Below are 21,578 nucleotides of genomic sequence, written 5' to 3'. Positions count from 1 at the left end.
CTATTATTCCAAATTTGTGTGTTAGGTTATAAAGTTCCACAGGACACAGGCTTTTGGAATTTGTTAACCTTTTCTCTGTTTCTTGCCAAAAAAAACTTTCCCAGTGTGACTTAGAAAAGGAAGGGTTGTAGGTAATTGAAGACATACTGTAAGGAAGACTGGTTTTAGTGTTTTTAACCTAATCATTTAATAATTACTCTCAAGTAAACTTTTGCTACTTTAATTATATTTTTATTTTTTACTGCTATTAGTGGAATATATATTTTTTTATTTCTAGAATATCACAAAATAAAATCAACACCATAAGCTATGTCTACATCAAAAAGACACTGAGTATTTGTAGAAAGGATTGAGAGTTGGACTGGAAATTGAAAAAGTGGGCTGGGTAAACAGCCAACTTAAAAAAATAGTAAGGATGGTTTATGAAGGATAACAGAACTTGAAGATGAATTGTCATTACAGAATATGAATGTGATACATCAGTATTATTGTAGAGATGTCTGTGAAGTTGGCCAAAGATTAGTCTACTTTAAGTATATGAAATTGTATTTTGAATAAGTAATTCTACAGCCTAACCCCTCTGCATTAGAGTGTTCCTTATTTCATGAAAATATTTTTGTTTATTAATGAAAGTAAGCAGAAAAATTATGACAAGGAAATGTATTTGTAATGTATTCATTTATTTCACAGGTGTGTAGTGATATAAGAACCTCCATTGGTACTTGTTTTCAGTTTGACTTCTTTTTTCGGCTTTAATATGAACTTCTCTTTTTCAGCAGACTCTGCCCACTTCAGGAGTTTCAGTCCCTGAGGTGCGTAAGCAAAGGTTTTCACACTTGCAATTATAGGTCATTTATACATCTTGTATTATTATAAAGAACATTTTGGACTATATCAGTGACATACTAATGTTAATTTGTATGTTTTATTTTTTTCATATTTTGATATTTGGTATTGGGATCTTTGTATTTTCATTATGGGATAGACTTGAAGCCTTTACAATCTACATTTGTGACAAGCATTAGGGAAACAAGAAGTTATATGGCACAAGTATGCAGGAAAAAATAAAGGTTACTTTGCAGAGTTTTGGCCAGTGTATAAGAATAGCATTATTCCTATTTGTCACATTTAAACCTTGCAGAAAACCCAAACAGTTCACTCCGCTAAGCCATTAAAATGTAGCTTTCAATGATAGTAAACTGAGAAACTCTTGCTCACTTTGAAGTACTCATTACTTTTAAAAGAGTACGTGTACATTAATCACTTAGCATATGAACATTGCATAGAAAGTTATTGGAATAAAATATAGTCACAAAATAAATGACTTTGATTTTGAAAATAAATGTAAGCATTGCCACAACATTTATTTTCATAGTGTTAACATTACCTTTGAATTAATGAAGCAAAGCCTCCACATTGTTCTGTGACAATATCCCACTCAATTGCTATTATCTCTAAAGGATATGTTCAGATGGTATTGTTTCGCTTAAAATTATCATTTGAATCTGCTTGCTTAGAAAATATTACTCATAATATCTGAATACTAGATGAGTATGATTTATTTAGAGGATAACATAGTTGCACAAAAATGTAATAACCTATCTTCCTTCCCCCCAAAATGTGTTCTAATCAGCATAGGTTGCCTCATTAAAATTTTTTAAAATTTCATTTTGTAACCATAGATACTTACAAAAATACTAGGAGATACGTTTTAAATATAACGTTTCTACTCTGAGAGATATTAAACTGTTTTGATATTCCTTAAGTCAGTTGATACCATTATTATCATAATTATTATAAAGTAGATGTTAAATTACACACTCAGGTGACAAATGTATTAGGAAAGTTTATTATTTAGGCTAATTATTTAAGTGTCAGAGAATTAACTTTATATTTTAAGATCCTTGAGTTTATTTTTGCCCCATCATAGCTCATCAAATGATTAACTGAGCGATTTAAAGTTTTCTCTTCAGACTTGTTAATATCAAAAGGTCTCCCATATTTAGTTATATAATTTGTATCATTATGGATTGAATAAATACACCAAAATTTCTGTTTTCAAAACATCCTTATTTTATTTGTCAAAAAATTTTTTTCTGCTATAAAGTTGTTAGAAGTCTTCCTATACTGCTTTTTGTTTTTTGTGTTTTTTGGCAAGCTACATATATATTTATATTAACTTAAACTTCCATCATGTCCATATCATTATATAAGGTTTTTTCAACTATATTGTTCCAAAAATTTCTTTAAGCCCCTGTATAGATATATACATGGGTGAGTGTGTGAATACACACACACACACACACACACACACACGCAAGAAGCCTTATATTCCACCATTAAGAACAATTGCTTGTTGGTTAATTGAAAATGTGGTTAAAGTGTATGTGGGGAAACTTATAGAAAAATATAAATATATGTAAGTTTTACTTAAACATTTTACTTAAAATATGTAAATGTGTATTTATTGGCTAAACTTTTCACATAAGATCAAGAGCTTTTCTATGTGGACACATCTATTATTTGGAAACAGCATATACCCTTTCTTGCATATATCACAGCCTTATCACCCATGATAAGTTTCAATTATCAATTGTTTTAAAGTATAACAAAGGCATTCCTTATTTTGTGAAAAGATATTTGTTTATTAATGAAAGCAATTGCTTTCAATTACTTTCAACTGCTTTAAACTATAAGAAAAACTCACATCCATCTTTGAAGCAATTTGAGTGTGAAAAACTTTTTATTATTTATTATTTATTATTATAAAATTTTTATTATTACTTCTCAAATCTCTTACAGTCATTGTGTCCAGCCCAACTTGACTGCTCTTCCTACACACACACACACACGCACACATGCACGCACGCACATCTTGTTTTATTGTGCCTTTCCAAAGGATGCAAGTAATTTTTCATGGAAACAACTTATTTTACACTCCCAACTCAATGGTTTGAGTGCTAATTAAATTACACAGTACTAATGATAAGATAAATTCTACTTAAAACTTGCATAAACAAATTGGGGACTACATGGAAATCACTAGGTTAAGCATTTAACTCAACTGGCAGAAAGAGATGTTGCGTATGAATATGCAAGGGAACTGCCTCTTGGCTTTTAACCTTTGCCTTATCGTGGCCATCAATTATTACGGTTTACAAAGGGAATGGAGAGTGAGTAAGGTTGAGGTCCATACGCTCACACATAATGTTATAGTGGCCCAACCATATGCTAGTAAACAGCCCAAACAAATGATTTGGACATGGACCTTCCCATTCCTAAATTTCATTTCTTCCAGTCAGGATTTCTTGAACAGAAATCTTGTAAGTAGTTCACACTCAGTATGAAATTATCCTAGGAGAGAATATGCACGTCCTGTGTGATGTATGAAAATCAGGGCTGTGGATCAAGTTATAAATTATACTTTCAGGCTGAGTTGGTGAGTAGCACCTGCAAGTACGTTAGGAGTAGGATGGACTCTGTCTAGTTTATCTTCTGTCCTCCTACGAAAGACTCATTATCACAACAATTATCCCAAGTTATGGTGACATAGTGAACAAACACAATACTATAAAGTAAATGAAGTACTTCTTCACAACAACCTATCTTTACTACAGTCTAAGCAGTGTACCTGTTAAACTTAATAATAAAATATAGCAATTTTTTTATGTTAAAAATTACTACCATTTACTTAGTGCGTAATTTATGTGAGACCTTCATGTATGTTCTCTCAATTTGTCATCACATGAACCCTCCCATTTTATCGATTAATTAAATGATGGCTTAGAGATAGTAAATAACTTGTCCAAGTCTTTACAGAGACAAGCTAGAATTCAGCCTCCAAGCCCATGTTTTTGCCTCTGCCCAAAGTAAATTTTGTTTCTGTTTTTGAGTAAGTACTTATTGAAGTGATTAAAAAGAAATTGAAATCTTTATATCCTTTATTATAGTTATGTTTAAAGCTGTCCACAAAATTTCTAAAAATTAAGACTGCTTTGCTACTTAGCCGTGTTTTGCTGCAACTTCTAAGGATTTCTAGTAGGTTTAGGGCCTTTGCCATTTTTGAAATGAATTAATGTTTCTCATCAGGAAAATGTTCAAATCCCATAATAAGGTTACTATAATTAAAGGTGCAGCTTTGTAGCTGTCATTAAATTGATTTCTTGGAGTTTGTAACTTGTATAAGCCCAGTTGAACATGGTAACACTCCTGCTTCAGGAAGATCTTTTATATTGTGATTATCCATGAGTTCCTCGGGTTAAATTTCTAGAGTTTCTTGGAAATTTTGGGGGTCTACATCCAGTGGCCGAATGGGCTAAGTCTCCATTTGGGCAAGTGGTGCAGTAACAGAGAAAGCAAGTTCCAGGATGCCAGTAAAGGATGCTGTTGGCAACCAAGCACCCCCCTCCTCCCCTTTGTGGCTTTGTACCAATCGAGGTGCTTTGCTGCTGCCTGTCTCTCATGCTGAGATTGGACAAAAAGAAGAAAACCCTGTACTTGATGTAATCATCACTTGCTGCTTGTCATTTGTGAGTGATCGATAACAGCAGGCTTAAGTATTGTGGTAAACATCCCTTTTGTGAAAGCAGTTTTCAGCAACTTACAAATACACTACCTCTGAGAATCAGCATGATATAGAAAAAGACTTTTTTTTAGAGCACATATTTAAAGTGGCGTCTTTTTATTTCATTTATTTCATCTTTCTGTTTTCTGTGAATGGTCTTTTCAGCTTTTCTTCTCTGTTTATTATGATGATTATTCTTTTGGAATTCTAATACAATATATTCCCCAGTTAAGATCTGTTGTGCTACTCGTAAAGTCTAAGGATCACAAGACATTGAATTCTATATTTTAAATGTCTGCATAGCAAACACAAATGGTTGATATTTGAAAATGCTGAAATATCAATAACTGTATTTTATATTTTGTCGTTATATGTTCTATATTCTTTCATGATTTTTTTTTTTTTTTGGTTAGAGTAGCTCTTTTCAGTGTTGGAATAATTTCTATTGATTAAAGCAATAATTTTCCAACTCTTTTTATATCCTGGATAATTCATCTAGCAGAACAAAATTTGCCTTAATTATAACAAACTAATTTGCTTTGTGATTTAGAGCCCAAAACCTTAAAATAAAAAAGAACTGAAGGTAAAGTGATAAGCACGGTCCCCTATTATTCAGAAAGCATTTTTATCATGAATAAAGATGCAAAATAATGCTGATGAGTTCTTCATGAAACTTTTCAATAACTTCAGCATTAGAAGTAACTTTCTTAAATATCATAATAGAACTCTGTCAGTCAGGGTGAATTAACCCCCAAAACAGCCCAGAGAAATTTTTGTGGACATCAGATTTTTCAAAGATGCACTTGTTTCACCCTTCTGTCCTTCATATAAAATAGGAAAGAAGTAAAGATTTTCTTAGTGGAAATAGGAAAAAGTATCCAACTGCCCTCCTGTTAGCTTATGCTGCTTAAGTAAAATATACTGAATAGCTCAGAGAGACTTTCATACAATTTGGAAATAAACATTAAACAAATGAATATAATAAAAAGAAAACCATGGGAAAAATTAGTTGGTTATGAGTCTCTCCTGTTTTTAAATTGTCAGCCTTGATTAATTTCATAAATTCCACCCACTAAGCATATTTTCCTCAAACAAAGAAGCCACTTGGTTTTCTTGGTGTGTGTGTGTGTGTATGTGTGTCTCTGCATGCCTGTGTGTGTGTGTGTGTGTGTTTAAACAAATGTAAGTTTTAGTATTATTCAGATTATATAATAAAAGTCACCTGCTGATCGGTAGACTGAAGATTTTTTTATTAACTTGTTATATACCTCATATGATTCAAGATTTCAAGAAGAAAATCTTATCAATTGAAAACTCAATTTAGAGTTTTAAAATTTGTTTTTATATTTCACAGTTGCTCCTAGAAAGCATTAGCTTAGTCTAGTCCACAATTTACTCAGAGGGATGACTCTCTGGAGAGACGTGAAACACTTAATCAAGTGCTATCTGCTAGCTGGAGATTCTCATCACACAGGATTTTCCCTAGCTATATGCACAGCTAAGAATAAAATAATATTAATAGATAATTTGGTAACTCTTTACAGACATATACTTACATGTCTTAAATTTCCAGAATTACATTTTAAGTAGTCTCATCACAAATACTGAGTTCCAGTGTGACTAACCAACTTAAATTTTATTTAGTTCTTATAACCTAAGCATTTAGGAATGAAATGCTGAATAACAATTGTTGGATTACATGGCAGAATATGACATGTAAGATAAATTATAACCTTCACAGTGTAGATAGTCATAGAGCATTATTACCACATTTTATTTACCTGCATGCTAGAACCCAGAAGAAAAGCATCCCCATACCCACCAGCAGTGTTACATGCTTGAACTCAGCACAAGCTGCTATGGATTTTCAAATATACACATTGAGCTTAACTTATTTAAACATATGCCTAATGTAACTAGTGGATTTTTTCATATATGTATATGGAAATATAACAAACACTTTGCATGATGGTAATATTAATGAGCACCCTAATGGAAGAACCATACCTATTTTACATTATTCACAACTACTTTCATTTATTGAGCACACACAGTAATATAGGCACAATATTAGAACTCTGTACATTTTCTGTTAAGCCATGCACAACTTTGAGAAATAGGTATTACTAACTCCATTTTAAGTAAGAGCACATTCTCTAAGGCTACATAGTACTTAAGTAGCAGAGAAGGGATTCCACTTGGGATTCTGACTCCAAACCTCATCCTGTAATTGACTCATTTGTGCATTATACTCTCAACTATCTATGGACAAAATGTAATTTGCAAGCTTAGAAAGAATGATCTATTTTTTAAAGTATCAATATTTTTGCCAGAAATTATGCTTATATGAAAGTACATCATTTTCCAAAGAATTTGAATTTCAGGAATCCTATTACACCATCCATTTTCAGTCACACAAAAAATATATTCAGTATATTTGCACCATGAAATTGCAAGGACTATGAAAGGACTATACTGATTAGCATTTATTTTGGTCAGAGAAGTTTTCTGTTCCATCTGGCCCTAATATATTTAAAAAGAGCTTTACTTTTAAAATATTTCCACTTAAAAATACTTTCCTAAATTATAGTAATTGAAAAGTAATTGACAAGACACGTGTAAATATAGGAACAGAAATGTATATATATATCTGAATAAGCCATAGGAAATATGTGGCACTCAAACTTTTACACACGCGTGGCAGACACTGCTAGTTGATCAGGACAGGTTTTCACACCAAGCCTAGACATGCCCAGGAGTCCTTCTCAAGACAATATTTCAGGCACTTTAGAATTTTTGATTGTAACTGGAGTAGAGTAAAAAGAGATTAAGTGTGGCTTTTGCATAGAGAGAATCGACTGTAGGGAGACAAAAGAAGCAAGCTGATTGATCCATTAAGGTGATGGCTACAATAATTAAGGCAAATAAGATAATAGGGGCTTAAACCATGTAATGATGGATGTGATTAATAATCATCCAGTGTGGGATTTATTTTTAAGGTGGGTAGGCAGAAATATTTTTTTTAATTAGTTTTGGACATTTCAGAATTTAAATGCATTCTAGATACTTATGTGGAGAGAGAGAAAGGTCATTTGTATATAGGAATGAAGGTTCTAGGGAGAAATCTGAACAGGGAATTAAACTTAGAAGTCTTCGTTATCAAACTGAAATTGAAAGCCTTGGGTTTAAGCGAAGTGACTTAGAGAGCGAGTATAGATAGTGAGGATGAGAGGTCCAAGGGAGAGGTCAAGTGTTAAATGTTAAAGATTATAAAGCTGGAGGAGGAATCAACAAAAAGACTGTGAGGGAGCAGTTAGTAAAGTAAGAGGAGAGCTAAGAGGACAGGCGAATAAGCAGGTCATTGGTGATTTTAATAAAAGCTGATTTAGTGGATTAATGGTGATAAAAGTTTATTGGGTTGTGTTGAAAAGAGCAAGACAAGAGGAAATACAAACAGGAAGAAGACAACTATAAAAAAAATTTTCTGTCATGGTGAACATAGCAATTGGCTAGGATGGAATATGTGTTTTAAGTTTTATTCCACTCTCAATAATCAATGGTAGCTTAAGGGTCCATCATGTATTTATTTTCAATATTGCATGTAGTATTTATAATCATTATTTTTAGTGCTCAGTACCAAATCCTTTACATTACAATCCTGTATTATTATCTGTACTATTGTTTATGAAAATGATTAGCTTTAGTGTTCCTTAATAACTTTTAACAGAGTCATAATTGGTCACCCAGGGATAATACAGTTTGGTTTTCTTTCACATCCTTTCTTAAAGTGATATTTTGATCACGCATCTATCATATATTTTGAGCTTGTAGAAAGCATCAGCTTTCATGTTATTCACTAGAAACCCCAAATTAGGAAACTGGGCCCAAGTTTGTAGCCATGAAATTCTTCTCTATGTTGCCCGTTGTAGTGAAATACTATTCAGTATTTTTATAAAAGATATTTACCTTACAGGAAAGACAAGCAACAGTGAAAAAGGAAAAGGGTGGGTCCCAGCAGCCAAACAAAGTGATTGACAAGAACAAAATGCAAAGAGCCAACTCCGTTACTGTGGATGGACAAGGCCTACAGGTATGATTCTTTTAATCCAAATTGTAGTAGCTTTCATATTTGTTACTTCTACGCTCTTAGAAGGGCATATGTCCAGCTATCAACACATTTACTTAATGTACAAATTTGTTCAGTAGACAATTTCTGAAACATTTTTATTAATTTATCAAGATGTCAGTTTTATAAATGATTGACAGTGACATTCTGATTAGATTAATCATTTATGATGTTATCTCCATTTAAACTCAAACTGGTAAGAGATCTTGTGTCAATCTGAAGTTTCTGCAAATTATTACTAAATATATACATTTGTGAAATACATATGTGTTATTTATTTCCAAGTATACTTTCTCTGTACATGTTATTATATCTATTTGGAAGTGATTTTGACTCAAACAATGTCTTTAGAAAATGATAAAATGAACTCTGTGTGGAGATTTTTTTCTAAATCAGTAATAAAATAAAGGATCCATTATAATTTATCCATATCTTACAATGTTTTAAGTTGAAACTGAAACTCCATGTATATTTCTAGCTTAAGTTAACACAGGTAGCTCAAAATCATGTTTTTAGTACTTTAAAAATCTCTAAATTACCCTTAGGGTCTCTAACATCAGGAGTAACATTTCTTTCCATCTGTATTTTAAGACTTCCTACAGATTGAATCTATTGTATTTATTTGCCTCTGTTTCTCACTCAAACATGAACATAATCAAAGAATTTGGCTTAATCTATGGATTAAGTTTGTTTTGTTTTGTTTTGTTTTCCTACCTATATGTTTCTCTCTTCCAATTTCTAAATCCTTTCCTTAAGAATATGCTTCAAGTTTCATGCCCTACAAGAAAACTTACCAACCTCTTACTACACAAAGATATCTTATGTCACATACTTGTGTTCAATATACATGATTTTATACCTTTTTTCATTTATTATTTTATCTGTGATTCTATGGGTTATGTCTTTTATATACCTTAATTTGCAAGGACAGTTCAAAGCACACAGTAGTTGCGTAAATGCTCGCTTCTTTATTGTTTTGAATGTCTCATTGCAAACTTTATAATTATTGCTTAAATATTGATAACCAGGTTACTTCTTTGTTTTGACATAATAAAACACATCATGAATAGAAAATTGTTTATGAATTATGAAACGCAAATGTAAAAAGATGAAATTGGGAATGATAAAATTATTTACATTGATTAGAGAGTATAGAAGTTAATTATCGAAAGAGGAGATCAGGGTCCATACCTTTTGAAAGGCATACTTGTGTGTTAAACAACCACACTGAAAGCCCTAAATATGAAATCTATCCACAATTTTGATAGCAAAAGCTTTTAGTTTGTTAAGTGATCCTGTAAAATTTTTAGTGAAAAATAATCAACATTTTTAACAAGTCAGTTGATGATATTTATTAGTGCAAATCTTTAGTCGCTCTGGGTTCCTGCATGAAAATAACAACAGGGCAACCTAATTTTGAAATTCAAGTATATTTACACATGGCTAGGTACATACTTCTCAACATGGAAGGGAAACATGCATCATTTGTTAAACAGTATATCCTAGGCACTGTGGTAATATTTTATGCATATTAATCGACACATCTCAATGAATGTATGAGATAATTATGAATTCTTAATTCTCTAATATATGATAAATATTATTATTACCACTTTAAAAATGAGCATATTCATGTACTGAAGTAAAATTATTCCTAGGGCCTCACAGTGAGGTGTAAATGAGGACCATCTGATTCAGTGTTTGTGTGTTTTACTCCTAAGATCCCTGTCTCCTTGGTTGGCAAATTTTAACAGGTCTAGAAATGCTAAATTTCTGACCACCTTGCTCTTCCACATGCTATTACATTGTTGCAAAGTTTGACATAAAAATCATGAATGCACTAGAATTACAACTGCTTTAGTCTCAGTTTCCTAAGATTTGTAGTTACATCTGACTTTACTTAGATATGAAAAAAAAATTAAATGGTGCATGCAGAGTGTTCCAAAGACTTTAAACTGACATAGCAATATAAGTTGCATTTTCTTTTTTATTCAGAAAGGATCCAAAATTTTCAATCTTATTACAACAAAATTAGTTACATCAAAAACAATAAGTGAAAAAAAATAGGTGATTAACTTTCTCTGTGGATCTGTTTCATTTCTCTAACCAGATAATAACTTTTCATAGCTTTCTTTGATATATAAAAGTGTCAGGTAAAGTTGTCAGCAAAGGGAAGACATCAGCCCTTATAAAACAGCAGTAAATAAATGCTGTCGTCATCATCAGTATAATTTTTTTAATTAAAAAAATTTGTATGTAATCACATGCAGTAGTCTATTTCACCTCAGCAGAATGGACTAAAATATGATACACATAGGCATTCACATAATTTGGGAGAAAATATTTAAAAAGTAAGAGAATAAATTATTGAATAGCTATATCATTCAAAATGGAAAAATAAGTAATTTTTTGTTGTGGTAATCAGTTTTAAAATAATAAAGTGCTTATTCTTTATCGTAAAAGGCAAAAAGGTCTTACAGAAAATTAATTTTTTCTGCAAGTTTTAAAAAATACATATCATAAAAAACATTGAGTTGCAGCCCAGTTTGCATATAACTCAGTGACAGAAGAGATCTACACTGCTTAGAGACTATTAATCATAGTTAAGCACATTCATCTTACTTCTTTCCAGCTAACCAGCATAATGATCAGGATTATTATTTCTAATTAGAGGAAGTAATAGATCATGTATAACCTTAGGATGAGTCTCATTAATTAACCTGAGTCCTAGGGGACTTCAGATAGAGGTGGTTAGGCACTCCGTCTTTGTCACTGCTCACACCATAGGTTTACACTTAATACATATGATCAAATGTAATTGAAAATACAATTCTTTAACATGCAAGAGATATGAAAATGCAGATGATTATCTACATGTGAACAAATGATTAGAAAAACAGAACAGTTGTTTAAACTTTATTAAGCCAATGTTACCTTGTCCCTAATTATTCTTTGAGAAAAAATTTCCAAATATAGGCATCACTTGCAAACCAAAAAGTCTAGTTTGTAATACTCTTAACAAAAGATAAAAAGGGGAACTTTTATATTGAAATATCTAAAACTGAACTAGTGTTGTCCCCATCACAACTGCTTTTCTCTATCTCTACTGTCTTTATTATTTGTAATATCTCATTCTTGTGTTTCCCTGAACTGTAAATTAAATATACATGTATGCACTATACAGAAATGTATACAGTGTGTATAAAATCAACTCCTTTCCTTTGATGGTATGTGTGTATGTATGCCCACTTTGGAATCCTCAGGTCTGTTGATTCTTATAATCATCTCTTCAATGTCATTTTAATGCCCTCTCTAAGTCCAGGATTCCTGTTCTGTACTTTGAGTATATAATAGCCTCTAAAATGAGTCCATGTCTCCATACATATAATGTGCTAGGTTATAAATGAAATGAAAAAAAGTGGAACTGAATAAGATAAGATGTGTCAGGGCTGAGAGCTGGAGTTGTCTACAGTTTTAAGTAAGATAGCAGGATTAGGCCTCATTAAGAAGTAAAGAGTAGGGACATCTCCAGGAACTTTGGCCCATGGAACTGAAATGATGCAATTGCCATTGATGGAGATGGAAAAGGGTCTGGATGGATAAAGTTTGGAGAGAAATTTCTGATGCTGTTAGATATCCAAATGGAAATGTCGAGCAGACAGACGTGAATCTAGAATTCAGGGGTGAAGACAGGTATGAATTTAGGAGTGAAAGTCATACTGATGGCACTTAACCCCACCACAGAAAGTGAGTTCACTGAGGGAGATAGTATATGTAGAGAGGAATGGTTCAATTAGGATTCCAAACCAGTCGGACCCTAACGTCATATTCTTCAGTGTTTACTATATATGAATGAAACTGTCCCTTTATGTGAGTAAATACGATCTCACATGATTAGCTCTATACTTTAAAGAGGAAAATCCAGTGTAAACTGTCTCCTACTACAGTGCCCTTCACACTAATTGATAACCATTCTGCAAGACTTCAAGTACCACACATGCTCTAAAATATTTCTAAACACTTTCTCCCGCCATCAATATTTTCTTTTGTTATCCTGTGTTACCCTATCCAAATGATTTTTTTAAAACTGTTGAGAAGCCCAGGATTCTGTAGAGATGCCTCAAGCACAAGAGTAGGGTGATGGGAAGCTGAGAATGGGTTCAGGGTTCTTTCACACTTCAGACAGAATAATTTGCTTTTCATCCATTTTATATACTGTTTCACTTGAAATTATTTCAAGTGCTATATAAATATTTACTTCCAAGAACAGATAGTTTTAGGCTAATAGAACTTTTAATATATTTATATTTTTGTCTTACTCTTCCCATCTCACTAAAATTTATAACAAAATGCATGTGACATTTTAGGATGACAACAAATTAGTTTTCAAAATAACTGTTTTACATCTTATTTCAGAATTATTGTATGAGAGTAAAAATTCAAAATCTGTCCTGTTAAAGACTATATTAGATTGCTTCCATGTCCTGGCTATTGATGAACCTAGTGGCAGGGCAGGAATAGAGATGCAGATGTAGAGAACGGACTGGAGAACATTGATGGCGGGAGAAGGGGAAGCTGGGACATAGTCAGAGAGTAGCATTGACATATACACACTACCAAATGTAAAATAGCTAGCTAGTGGGAAGCTACTACAGAGCACAGGGAGATCAGCTTGACCTAAAGGGGTGGAATAGAGAGGTTGGGAGGGAGGCTCAAGAAGGAGGGGATATGGGGATATATGTATACATATAGCTGATTCACTTTGTTGTACAGCAGAAACTAACACAATACTGTAAAGCAATTATACTCCAATAAAGATTTTTAAAAAGACCATATTAGATACAGTTCAAAAGAGAGTTAGTGAACTTGAATGTAAAATTGATACATTAGTGCTATCTAATCCTTAGATCCCATTCAAGTTTCACCAGTTGTCTCAATAATGGCTTTTATAGCAAAAGAACCTCACCCAGAATAGTGTTAACTTCTTGATTTTGATGGTTGTGTTATGTTTATATAAGAGAATGTTCTCATATGTAGGCAATCCTAAAAGCTCAGGGTTCTTTTACTAAGTATGACGAGGAATGTGAGAATTAAATGACAAATTGCAGTCTCTGCCGCTAAGATGCTGCTTCTTTTACTTCAGGACTATTAGTGAACACAGTAGTTGTTTAGCAGAATTTTAAAGCTTTTTGAATGAGCATTGAAAAAGATGTTGATTTGCCTAAAACCTTGACATTTCTGGTATAAATACCACCATTAAATGATCCCCTAACACCTGAGTTTTAGTGGTTCTGATATTGAATCACATGTTACTCCTTAAGTGGAGGTTACATTAGGTCAGATGTTTTATCTGTTAGAATCTGTGTCAAAGAGGCACTATTCCATAGTCCCTGATAACTTACAAATAAATATCTAAAGTTTCCAATGCTTTATGTTTATACAGTCTTATTGTAGAAGCCTAATCTTTGATACAGGGATATGTGAGAAAAATTTTGCTAATTTGATTTTATTATTTCTGTACTTCCATTTGGGGTTCTTGACTTTTATCACTTGTAGAGTATCATCATCATCCTAAATTCTTTATTTTCTCTCTTATTTTTCTAGTTCATTTGACCTAATTATCCATCTACTCAGCCCTAAAAATGACATCTAGGTTTTTGTATTTTCAGATCCTCTACAGACTATAATATAGTCTAGTGGGATCTTTATTTGTTTGTAATAATGTTTCCTCAAAACACAGTTTTCCGTAGCATGGTACTGACCTTTATTTGATAAATCATAATTATGCCTTTAAACATTTCAATTAATAAATATTTCTGAAAGTTATTTCAAAGTATATTTTCAAATCAATATGAAAATTTGCTCAAGTGAATTTAATGTGATCTCATGTAACGGTAAGCTGAATATTGAATTTTGGGATGATCATCCTAATTAGTATTTGGGTTCAAATGTTATGTTTTGCTAAAAAATTTTGCTTACCTTGACAAACTCACTTCTATTTAAAAATAAGGATTAACAATTCAAATTAAGTGCAAAAATCAAATAAAATCCACATCTGTTATTCTTACTTTTTGCATGATTTTATAATAGAATGAGAAGTAAAGGAAACTGAATACTAGTAATCAGAGGTGTGTTTTGGTGTTTGTTTATTTTAGCTTTTAATGGGGAGGGAGGAAGACACACATTGCAAGTTTATAGCACAATGGCTTAACCCAGTAGGTACTTTCTATACAGTAACTGATTGAGCACGTGGAGTTCAAAGGAGAAGAGCTGAGAAGTTCCTACAGATCCAGCTCATCCATTTCATATCCCAACTGAATGAGAGACAAATCAGGAACAAAACCCATGTGTCCTCTTTACAAGAGGAAGTAAAACGGTCAGAAAGAATAGATTGTAATGAAAACACATTAGATAAGAGCAGAATTGAGAATATTTTACTCACATGTCTCATACAGTATGAAGATTTCAACAATTTACCAGTGCCTATAGTCATTAGAAAAGTGGCATTTCACAAGAACTGGAGGAAAATATGTTGGTAGGGTAAGTTAACTTATATTATTTAAACAAACAAAAGGAAGAACATGACATGGTGAAACGGTTGTTTTTAATCTTCTCATTGAATATTTCAGGTACTTTCTAAGGGAAAAATACCAGAGCAATAAAAGACACTTTGAATCTACTTTCCAAAAAAGTAGATTGATCTAAAACTTTTCAACTTAATATGTAGAGGACTGCATTAGCTGTATATTTTTTATTAAAATACTGTTTTATCAAACTGTTTTTTTTTTTGGAATATAATTGCTTTACACTCTTGTACCAGTTTTTGAGGTACACCAAAGTCAATGATCTGTATTTATACACATATCCCCATATTTCCTCCCTCCCTCGACTCCCCCCCACCCTCCCTGTCCCAGTCCTCTAAGGCATCATCCATCATCGAGTTGAGCTCCCTTTGTTATACAGCAACTTCCCACTGGCTATCTATTTTATACTTGGTAGTATATATATGTCTGTGCTACTCTCTCACTTCGTCTCAGTTTCCCCTTCACCCCCCGCCCGCCCAAACCTCAAGTACTCCAGTCCATTCTCTGCATCTGCGTCCTTATTCTTGTCTTGTCACTGAGTTCATCAGTGCCATTTTTAGATTCCGTATATATGAGTTAGCATACTATATTTGTCTTTCTCTTTCTGACTTCACTCTGTATGACAGACTCTAGGTCTATCTACCTCATTACATATAACTCCATCTCATTCCTTTTTATAGCTGAGTAATATTCCATTGTATATACATGCCACATCTTCTTTATCCATTCACTTGTTGATGGGCATTTAGGTTGCTTCCATGTCCTGGCTATTGTAAATCATGCTGCAACAAACATTATGGTACATGTTTCTTTTGGGATTATGGTTTACTCTAGGTATATGCCCACTAGTGGGATTGCTGGATCATATGGTAGTTCTATTTGTAGTTTTTTAAGGAACCTCCAAACTGTTTTCCATAGTGGCTGTACCAACTTACATTCCCACCAACAGTGCAGGAGAGTTCCCTTTTCTCCACACCCTCTCCAACATGTGTTGTTTCCAGATTTTGTGATGATGGCCATTCTGATCAGTGTGAGGTGATACCTCATTGTGGCTTTGACTTGCATTTCTCTGATAATTAGTGATGTTGAACATCTTTTCATGTGTTTGTTGGCCATCCGTATGTCTTCTTTGTAGAAATGTCTATTTAGGTCTTCCACCCATTTGTGGATTGGGTTATTTGCTTTTTTGGTAACAAGCTGCATGAGCTGCTTGTATATTTTGGGGGTTAATCCTTTGTCCGTTGTTTCGTTGGCAGCTATTTTTTCCCATTCTGAGGGTTGCCTTCTTGTCTTGTTTATGGTTTCTTTTGCTGTGCAAAAGCTTTTAAGTTCTATTAGGTCCCATTTGTTTATTCTTGATTTTATTTCCATGATTCTAGGAGGTGGGTCCAAAAGGATCTTGCTTTGATGTATGTCATAGAGTGTTGTGCCTATGTTTTCCTCTAGGAGTTTTATAGTGTCTGGCCTTCCATGTAGGTCTTTAATCCATTTGGAGTTTATTTTTGTGTATGGTGTTAGGAAGTGTTCTAATTTCATTCTTTTACATGTTGCTGTCCAATTTTCCCAGCACCACTTATTGAAGAGGCTGTCTTTTTTTCCGTTGTATATTCTTGCCTCCTTTGTCAAAGATAAGGTGCCCATATGTGTTTGGGCTTACCTCTGAGTTCTCTATTGTGTTCCATTGATCGTCCTTTCTGTTTTTGTGCCGGTACCATTCTGTCTTGATCACTATGGCCTTGTAGTATAGTTTGAAGTCAGGAAGCCTGATTCCACCAACTCCATTTTTCCTTCTCAAGATGGCTTTGGCTATTCGGGGTCTTTTGCGTTTCCATACAAATCGTAAGATTTCTTGCTCTAGCTCTGTGAAAAATGCCATTGGTAATTTGATAGGGATTGCGTTGAATCTGTAAATTGCTTTGGGTAGTACAGTCATTTTCACGATGTTGATTCTTCCAATCCAGGAACATGGTATGTCCCTCCATCTGTTTGTGTCGTCTTTGATTTCTTTCATCAGTCTCTTAAAGTTTTCTGCATACAGATCTTTTGCCTCCTTAGGCAGGTTTATTCCTAGGTATTTTATTCTTTTTGTTGCAATGGTAAATGGGAGAGTGTCCTTAATTTCTCTTTCTGCTTTTCCGTTGTTCGTGTATAGGAATGTAAGAGATTTCTGTGCATTAATTTTGTATCCTGCTACTTTACTAAATTCATCAATTAGTGCTAGCAGTTTTCTGGTAGAGTCTTTAGGGTTTTCTATGTATAATATCATGTCATCTGTGAAGAGTGACAATTTTACTTCTTCTTTTCCAATTTGTATTCCTTTTATTTCTTTTTCTTCCCTGATTGCTGTGGCTAAAACTTCCAAAACTATGCTGAATAATAATGGTGAGTGTGGACACCCTTGTCTTGTTCCTGTTCTAAGAGGGAATTCTTTCAGTTTTTCCCCATTGAGAACGATGTTGGCTTTTGGTTTCTCATATATGGATTTTATTATGTTGAGGTAATTTCCTTCTATGCCCATTTTCTGGAGAGCTTTTATCATAAATGGATGTTGAATTTTGTCAAAAACTTTTTCTGCATCTATTGAGATGATCATATGGTTTTTATCCTTCAATTTGTTGATATGATGTATCACGTTGATTGATTTGCGTATATTGAAGAATCCTTGCATCCCAGGGATAAACCCCACTTGATCATGGTGTATGTTTTTTTTAATGTGCTATTGGATTCTGTTAGCTAGTATTTTGTTGAGGATTTTTGCATCTATATTCATCAGTGATATTGGCCTGTAATTTTTTGTGTGTGTGATATCTTTGCCTGGTTTTGGTATCAGGGTGATGGTGGCCTCGTAGAATGAGTTTGGGAGTGTTCCTCCTTCTGCGATATTTTGGAAGAGTTTGAGAAGGATAGGTGTTAGCTCTTCTCAAAAAATTTTAATAGAATTCACCTGTGAATCCATCTGGCCCTGGGCTTTTGTTTGTTGGGAGATTTTTAATCACAGTCTCAATGTCCATATTTGTGATTGGTCTGTTCATAGTTTCTATTTCTTCCTGGTTCAGTCTTGGAAGATTGTATTTTTCTAAGAATTTATCCATTTCTTCCAGGTTATCCAATTTATTGGCTTATAGTTGCTTATAGTAGTCTCTCATGATCTTTTGTATTTCTGAGGTGTCCATTGTTACTTCTCCTTTTTCATTTCTAATTCTGTTGATTTGCATCTTCTCCCTTTTTTTCTTGAGTCTGGCTAATGGTTTATCAACTTTATCTTCTCAACGAACCAGCTTTTAGTTTTATTAATTTTTGCTATTGCTTCCTTCCTTTCTTTTTCATTTATTTCTGATCTGATCTTTATGCTTTCTTTCCTTCTGCTTACTTTGAGGTTTCTTTGTTCTTCTTTCTCTAATTGTTTTAGGTGTAAGGTTAGGTTGTTTATTTGATATTTTTCTTGTTTCTTAAGGTAGGACTGTGTTGCTAGAAACTTCCCTCTTAGAACTGCTTTTGTTGCATCCCATAGGTTTTGGGTTGTTGTGTGGTCATGGTCATTTGTTTCTAGATATTTTTTGATTTCCTCTTTGATTTCTTTAATGATTTCTTGTTTAATAGTGAATTGTTTAGCCTCCATGTGTTTGTATTTTTTACAGTTTTTTTCCTGTAATTGATATCTAGTCTCATGGCGTTGTGGTCTGAGAAGATGCTTGATATGATTTCAGTTTTCTTGGATTTGCCAAGGTTTGATTTGTGACCCAAGATGTGATCTATCCTGCAAAATGTTTCATGTGCACTTGAGAAGAAAGTGTATTCTGTTGTTTTTGGATGGAATGTCCTATAAATATCAGTGAAGTCAAGATGGTCTAATGTGTCATTTACAGCTTGTGTGTCTTTATTTATTTTCTGTTCGTATGATCTGTCCATTGATGTAAGTGGGGTGTTCAAGTCTCCCACTATTATTGTGTTACTGTCAATGTCCCCTTTGATGGCTGTTAGCATTTGCCTTATGTATTGAGGTGCTCCTATATTGGGGGCATAGATATTTACCATTGTGATATGTTCTTCTTCGATGGATCCCTTGATCATTATGTAGTGTCCTTCCTTGTCTCTTTTAATAGTCTTTAAAGTCTAACTTGTCTGATATGAGTATTGCTACTCCAGCTTTCTTTTGACTCCCATTTGCATGGAATATCTTTTTCCATCCCTTTACTTTCAGTCTATATGTATCCCCTGGTCTGAAGTGGGTTTCTTGTAGGCAGCATATAGAAGGGTCTTGTTTTTGTATCCATTCAGCCAGTCTGTGTCTTTTGGTTGGAGCATTTAATCCATTTACATTTAAAGTGATTATTGACATGTGTGTTCCAATTACCATTTTCTTAATTGTTTTGGGTTTGTATTTGTAGGTGTTTTCCTTTTCTTGTGTTTCCTACTTAGAGAAGTTCCTTTAGCACTTGTTGTAAGGCTGGTTTGGTGGTGCTGAATTCTCTCAGCTGTTGCTTGTCTGGAAAGCTTTTGATTTCTCCCTCAAATCTGAATGAGATTCCTGCTGGGTAGAGTATTCTTGGCTGTAGGTTTCTCTCTTTCAGGGCTTTCAGTAAATCCTGCCATTGCCTTCTGGCCTGCAGAGTTTCTCTAGAAAGGTCAGCTGTTATCTTTATGGGTTTTCCCTTATATGTTGTTTGTTGCTTTTCTCTTGCTGCTTTTAATATTTTTTCTTTGTGTTTAATTGTCATTAGTTTAATTAATATGTGCCTTGGTGTATTTCTCCTTGGGTTTATTCTGTATGGGACTCTCTTCTTGGACTTGCTGAATTATTTCCTTTCCCATGTTGGGGAAGTTTTCCAGCATAACCTCTTCAAATATTTTCTCAGACCCTTTCTTGTTTTATTCTTCTTCTGGATGCCTATAATTCGAGTGTTGGTACGCTTAATGTTATCACTGAGGTCTCTGAGACTGTCTTCTATTCTTTTTATTCTTTTTTCTTTTTCCTGCTCTGTGGCAGTTATTTCCCCCATTCTATCTTCCAACTCACTTATTCGTTCTTCTGCCTCAGTTATTCTGCTGGTTATACCATCTAGAGTATTTTTAATTTCAGTTATTTTGTTATCCATTGCTGTTTGTTTGTTCTTTAGTTCTTCTGAGTTCTTATGAACTGTTTCTTGTACTTTCTCTATTTTGTTATCGAGATTTTGTATCATTTTTACTATCATTACTCTGAATACTTTTTCAGGCATTTTTCCTATTTCCTCTTCATTTATTTGGTCTTGTAGGTTTTTTTCCTGCTCCTTTATCTGCATGTTGTTTCTTTGTTTCCTCATGGTAGTCCAAACTTATGGGGTTGCTTGTCCTGGCGATAGAGGGTTTTATAGAAGACTGTCCAAGCCCTAGACTAATGGCTGAGTGTTGGCTCAAACAAATACTAAGTCTAGGAAACACATACATGTATAAGACACACAGTTACTGAATCCATTAGGATATAAGGCACTAGAAAGACCTGACAGAAGAACCCCAGTATGCTATCAGATATTCAAAGAGAAAACCAACAGAAATTGAAAACCCAAACAGAACAAAACAGAAACAAAAGCAAAAGCAACCAAACAAACAAATAACACGTTACACATACAAACACAAATCCAGGGAGATATTGAAATCTAGGATCAAATATAAAAAAGAGCTAGAGTACCACCAGACAGAACGGAGATTCTCAGAATGAAATTAGACAATTGTACTAAGACCTAAGATAAAGACAAAAACCTAATATTAAATACCAAGGTGGTGTGTCATCTGGAGAATAGAGCAAGGAGTCTTAAGAGATCGATAGTGTTGCTTATAAGTATGTTAAGATAAAATAAACTAAAAATGGATGGAAGATGGGAACAGAAGAGTGTAGTGTGACTGGAAATATGCAAATAAAAAGAAAGGAATAGAAATGTATAAAAGATAGAGATGAAAAGAAGGCAGGAGAGATATATAGTCCGTACTATCAAAAACTTAGCTAGAAATAGAAGTATATAAAAAGGCTAAAAATAAAAATAGAATAAAAAATAGAATAAAAAATATGTTATAAAACTTGTAGATCCCTTAGGACTAAGATTGTAATTAATAAAGAAAAAAAGAAAGAAAAAAAAAAGAAAGAAAAAAAAAACAGAAGTAATCCCAGAATGGACCAGTTCAATAGAATTGATACTAATATTTCTGTTTCCTTAGAGTCTCAGCTGTAAGTGTCCTTCTACTCACCTTGGGTTTTTTGTATTATTCTGTGACCAGCAGAGCTTCCTTTATTGTTCGTCTGTAAGCGTTGGTGTGTGAGGAGAGGGAG

General features: G+C 33.5%; 1 protein-coding gene across 7 annotated transcripts in view; it reads left to right on the top strand.

Moving 5' to 3' along the window:
• DGKB (diacylglycerol kinase beta) overlaps nucleotides 1–21,578 on the top strand; it is a 623,008-nt gene that overhangs the window by 171,603 nt on the left and 429,827 nt on the right. For 3 of the 7 annotated variants that reach the window (XM_057731674.1, XM_057731673.1, XM_057731679.1), the window contains 2 exons: nucleotides 780–812; nucleotides 8,538–8,654. In XM_057731674.1, the coding sequence (XP_057587657.1) occupies nucleotides 780–812; nucleotides 8,538–8,654 (150 nt within the window). Of the gene's footprint in view, nucleotides 1–776; nucleotides 813–8,537; nucleotides 8,655–21,578 lie in introns of all 7 variants that reach the window. The other 4 variants (XM_057731676.1, XM_057731675.1, XM_057731678.1 and 1 more) reach the window with 2 other exon arrangements.

Source organism: Hippopotamus amphibius, chromosome 4 (genome assembly GCF_030028045.1).
Source record: "Hippopotamus amphibius kiboko isolate mHipAmp2 chromosome 4, mHipAmp2.hap2, whole genome shotgun sequence".
NCBI classification, from domain to species: Eukaryota; Metazoa; Chordata; class Mammalia; order Artiodactyla; family Hippopotamidae; genus Hippopotamus; species Hippopotamus amphibius.
This window is presented reverse-complemented; position numbering and strand designations above follow the sequence as displayed.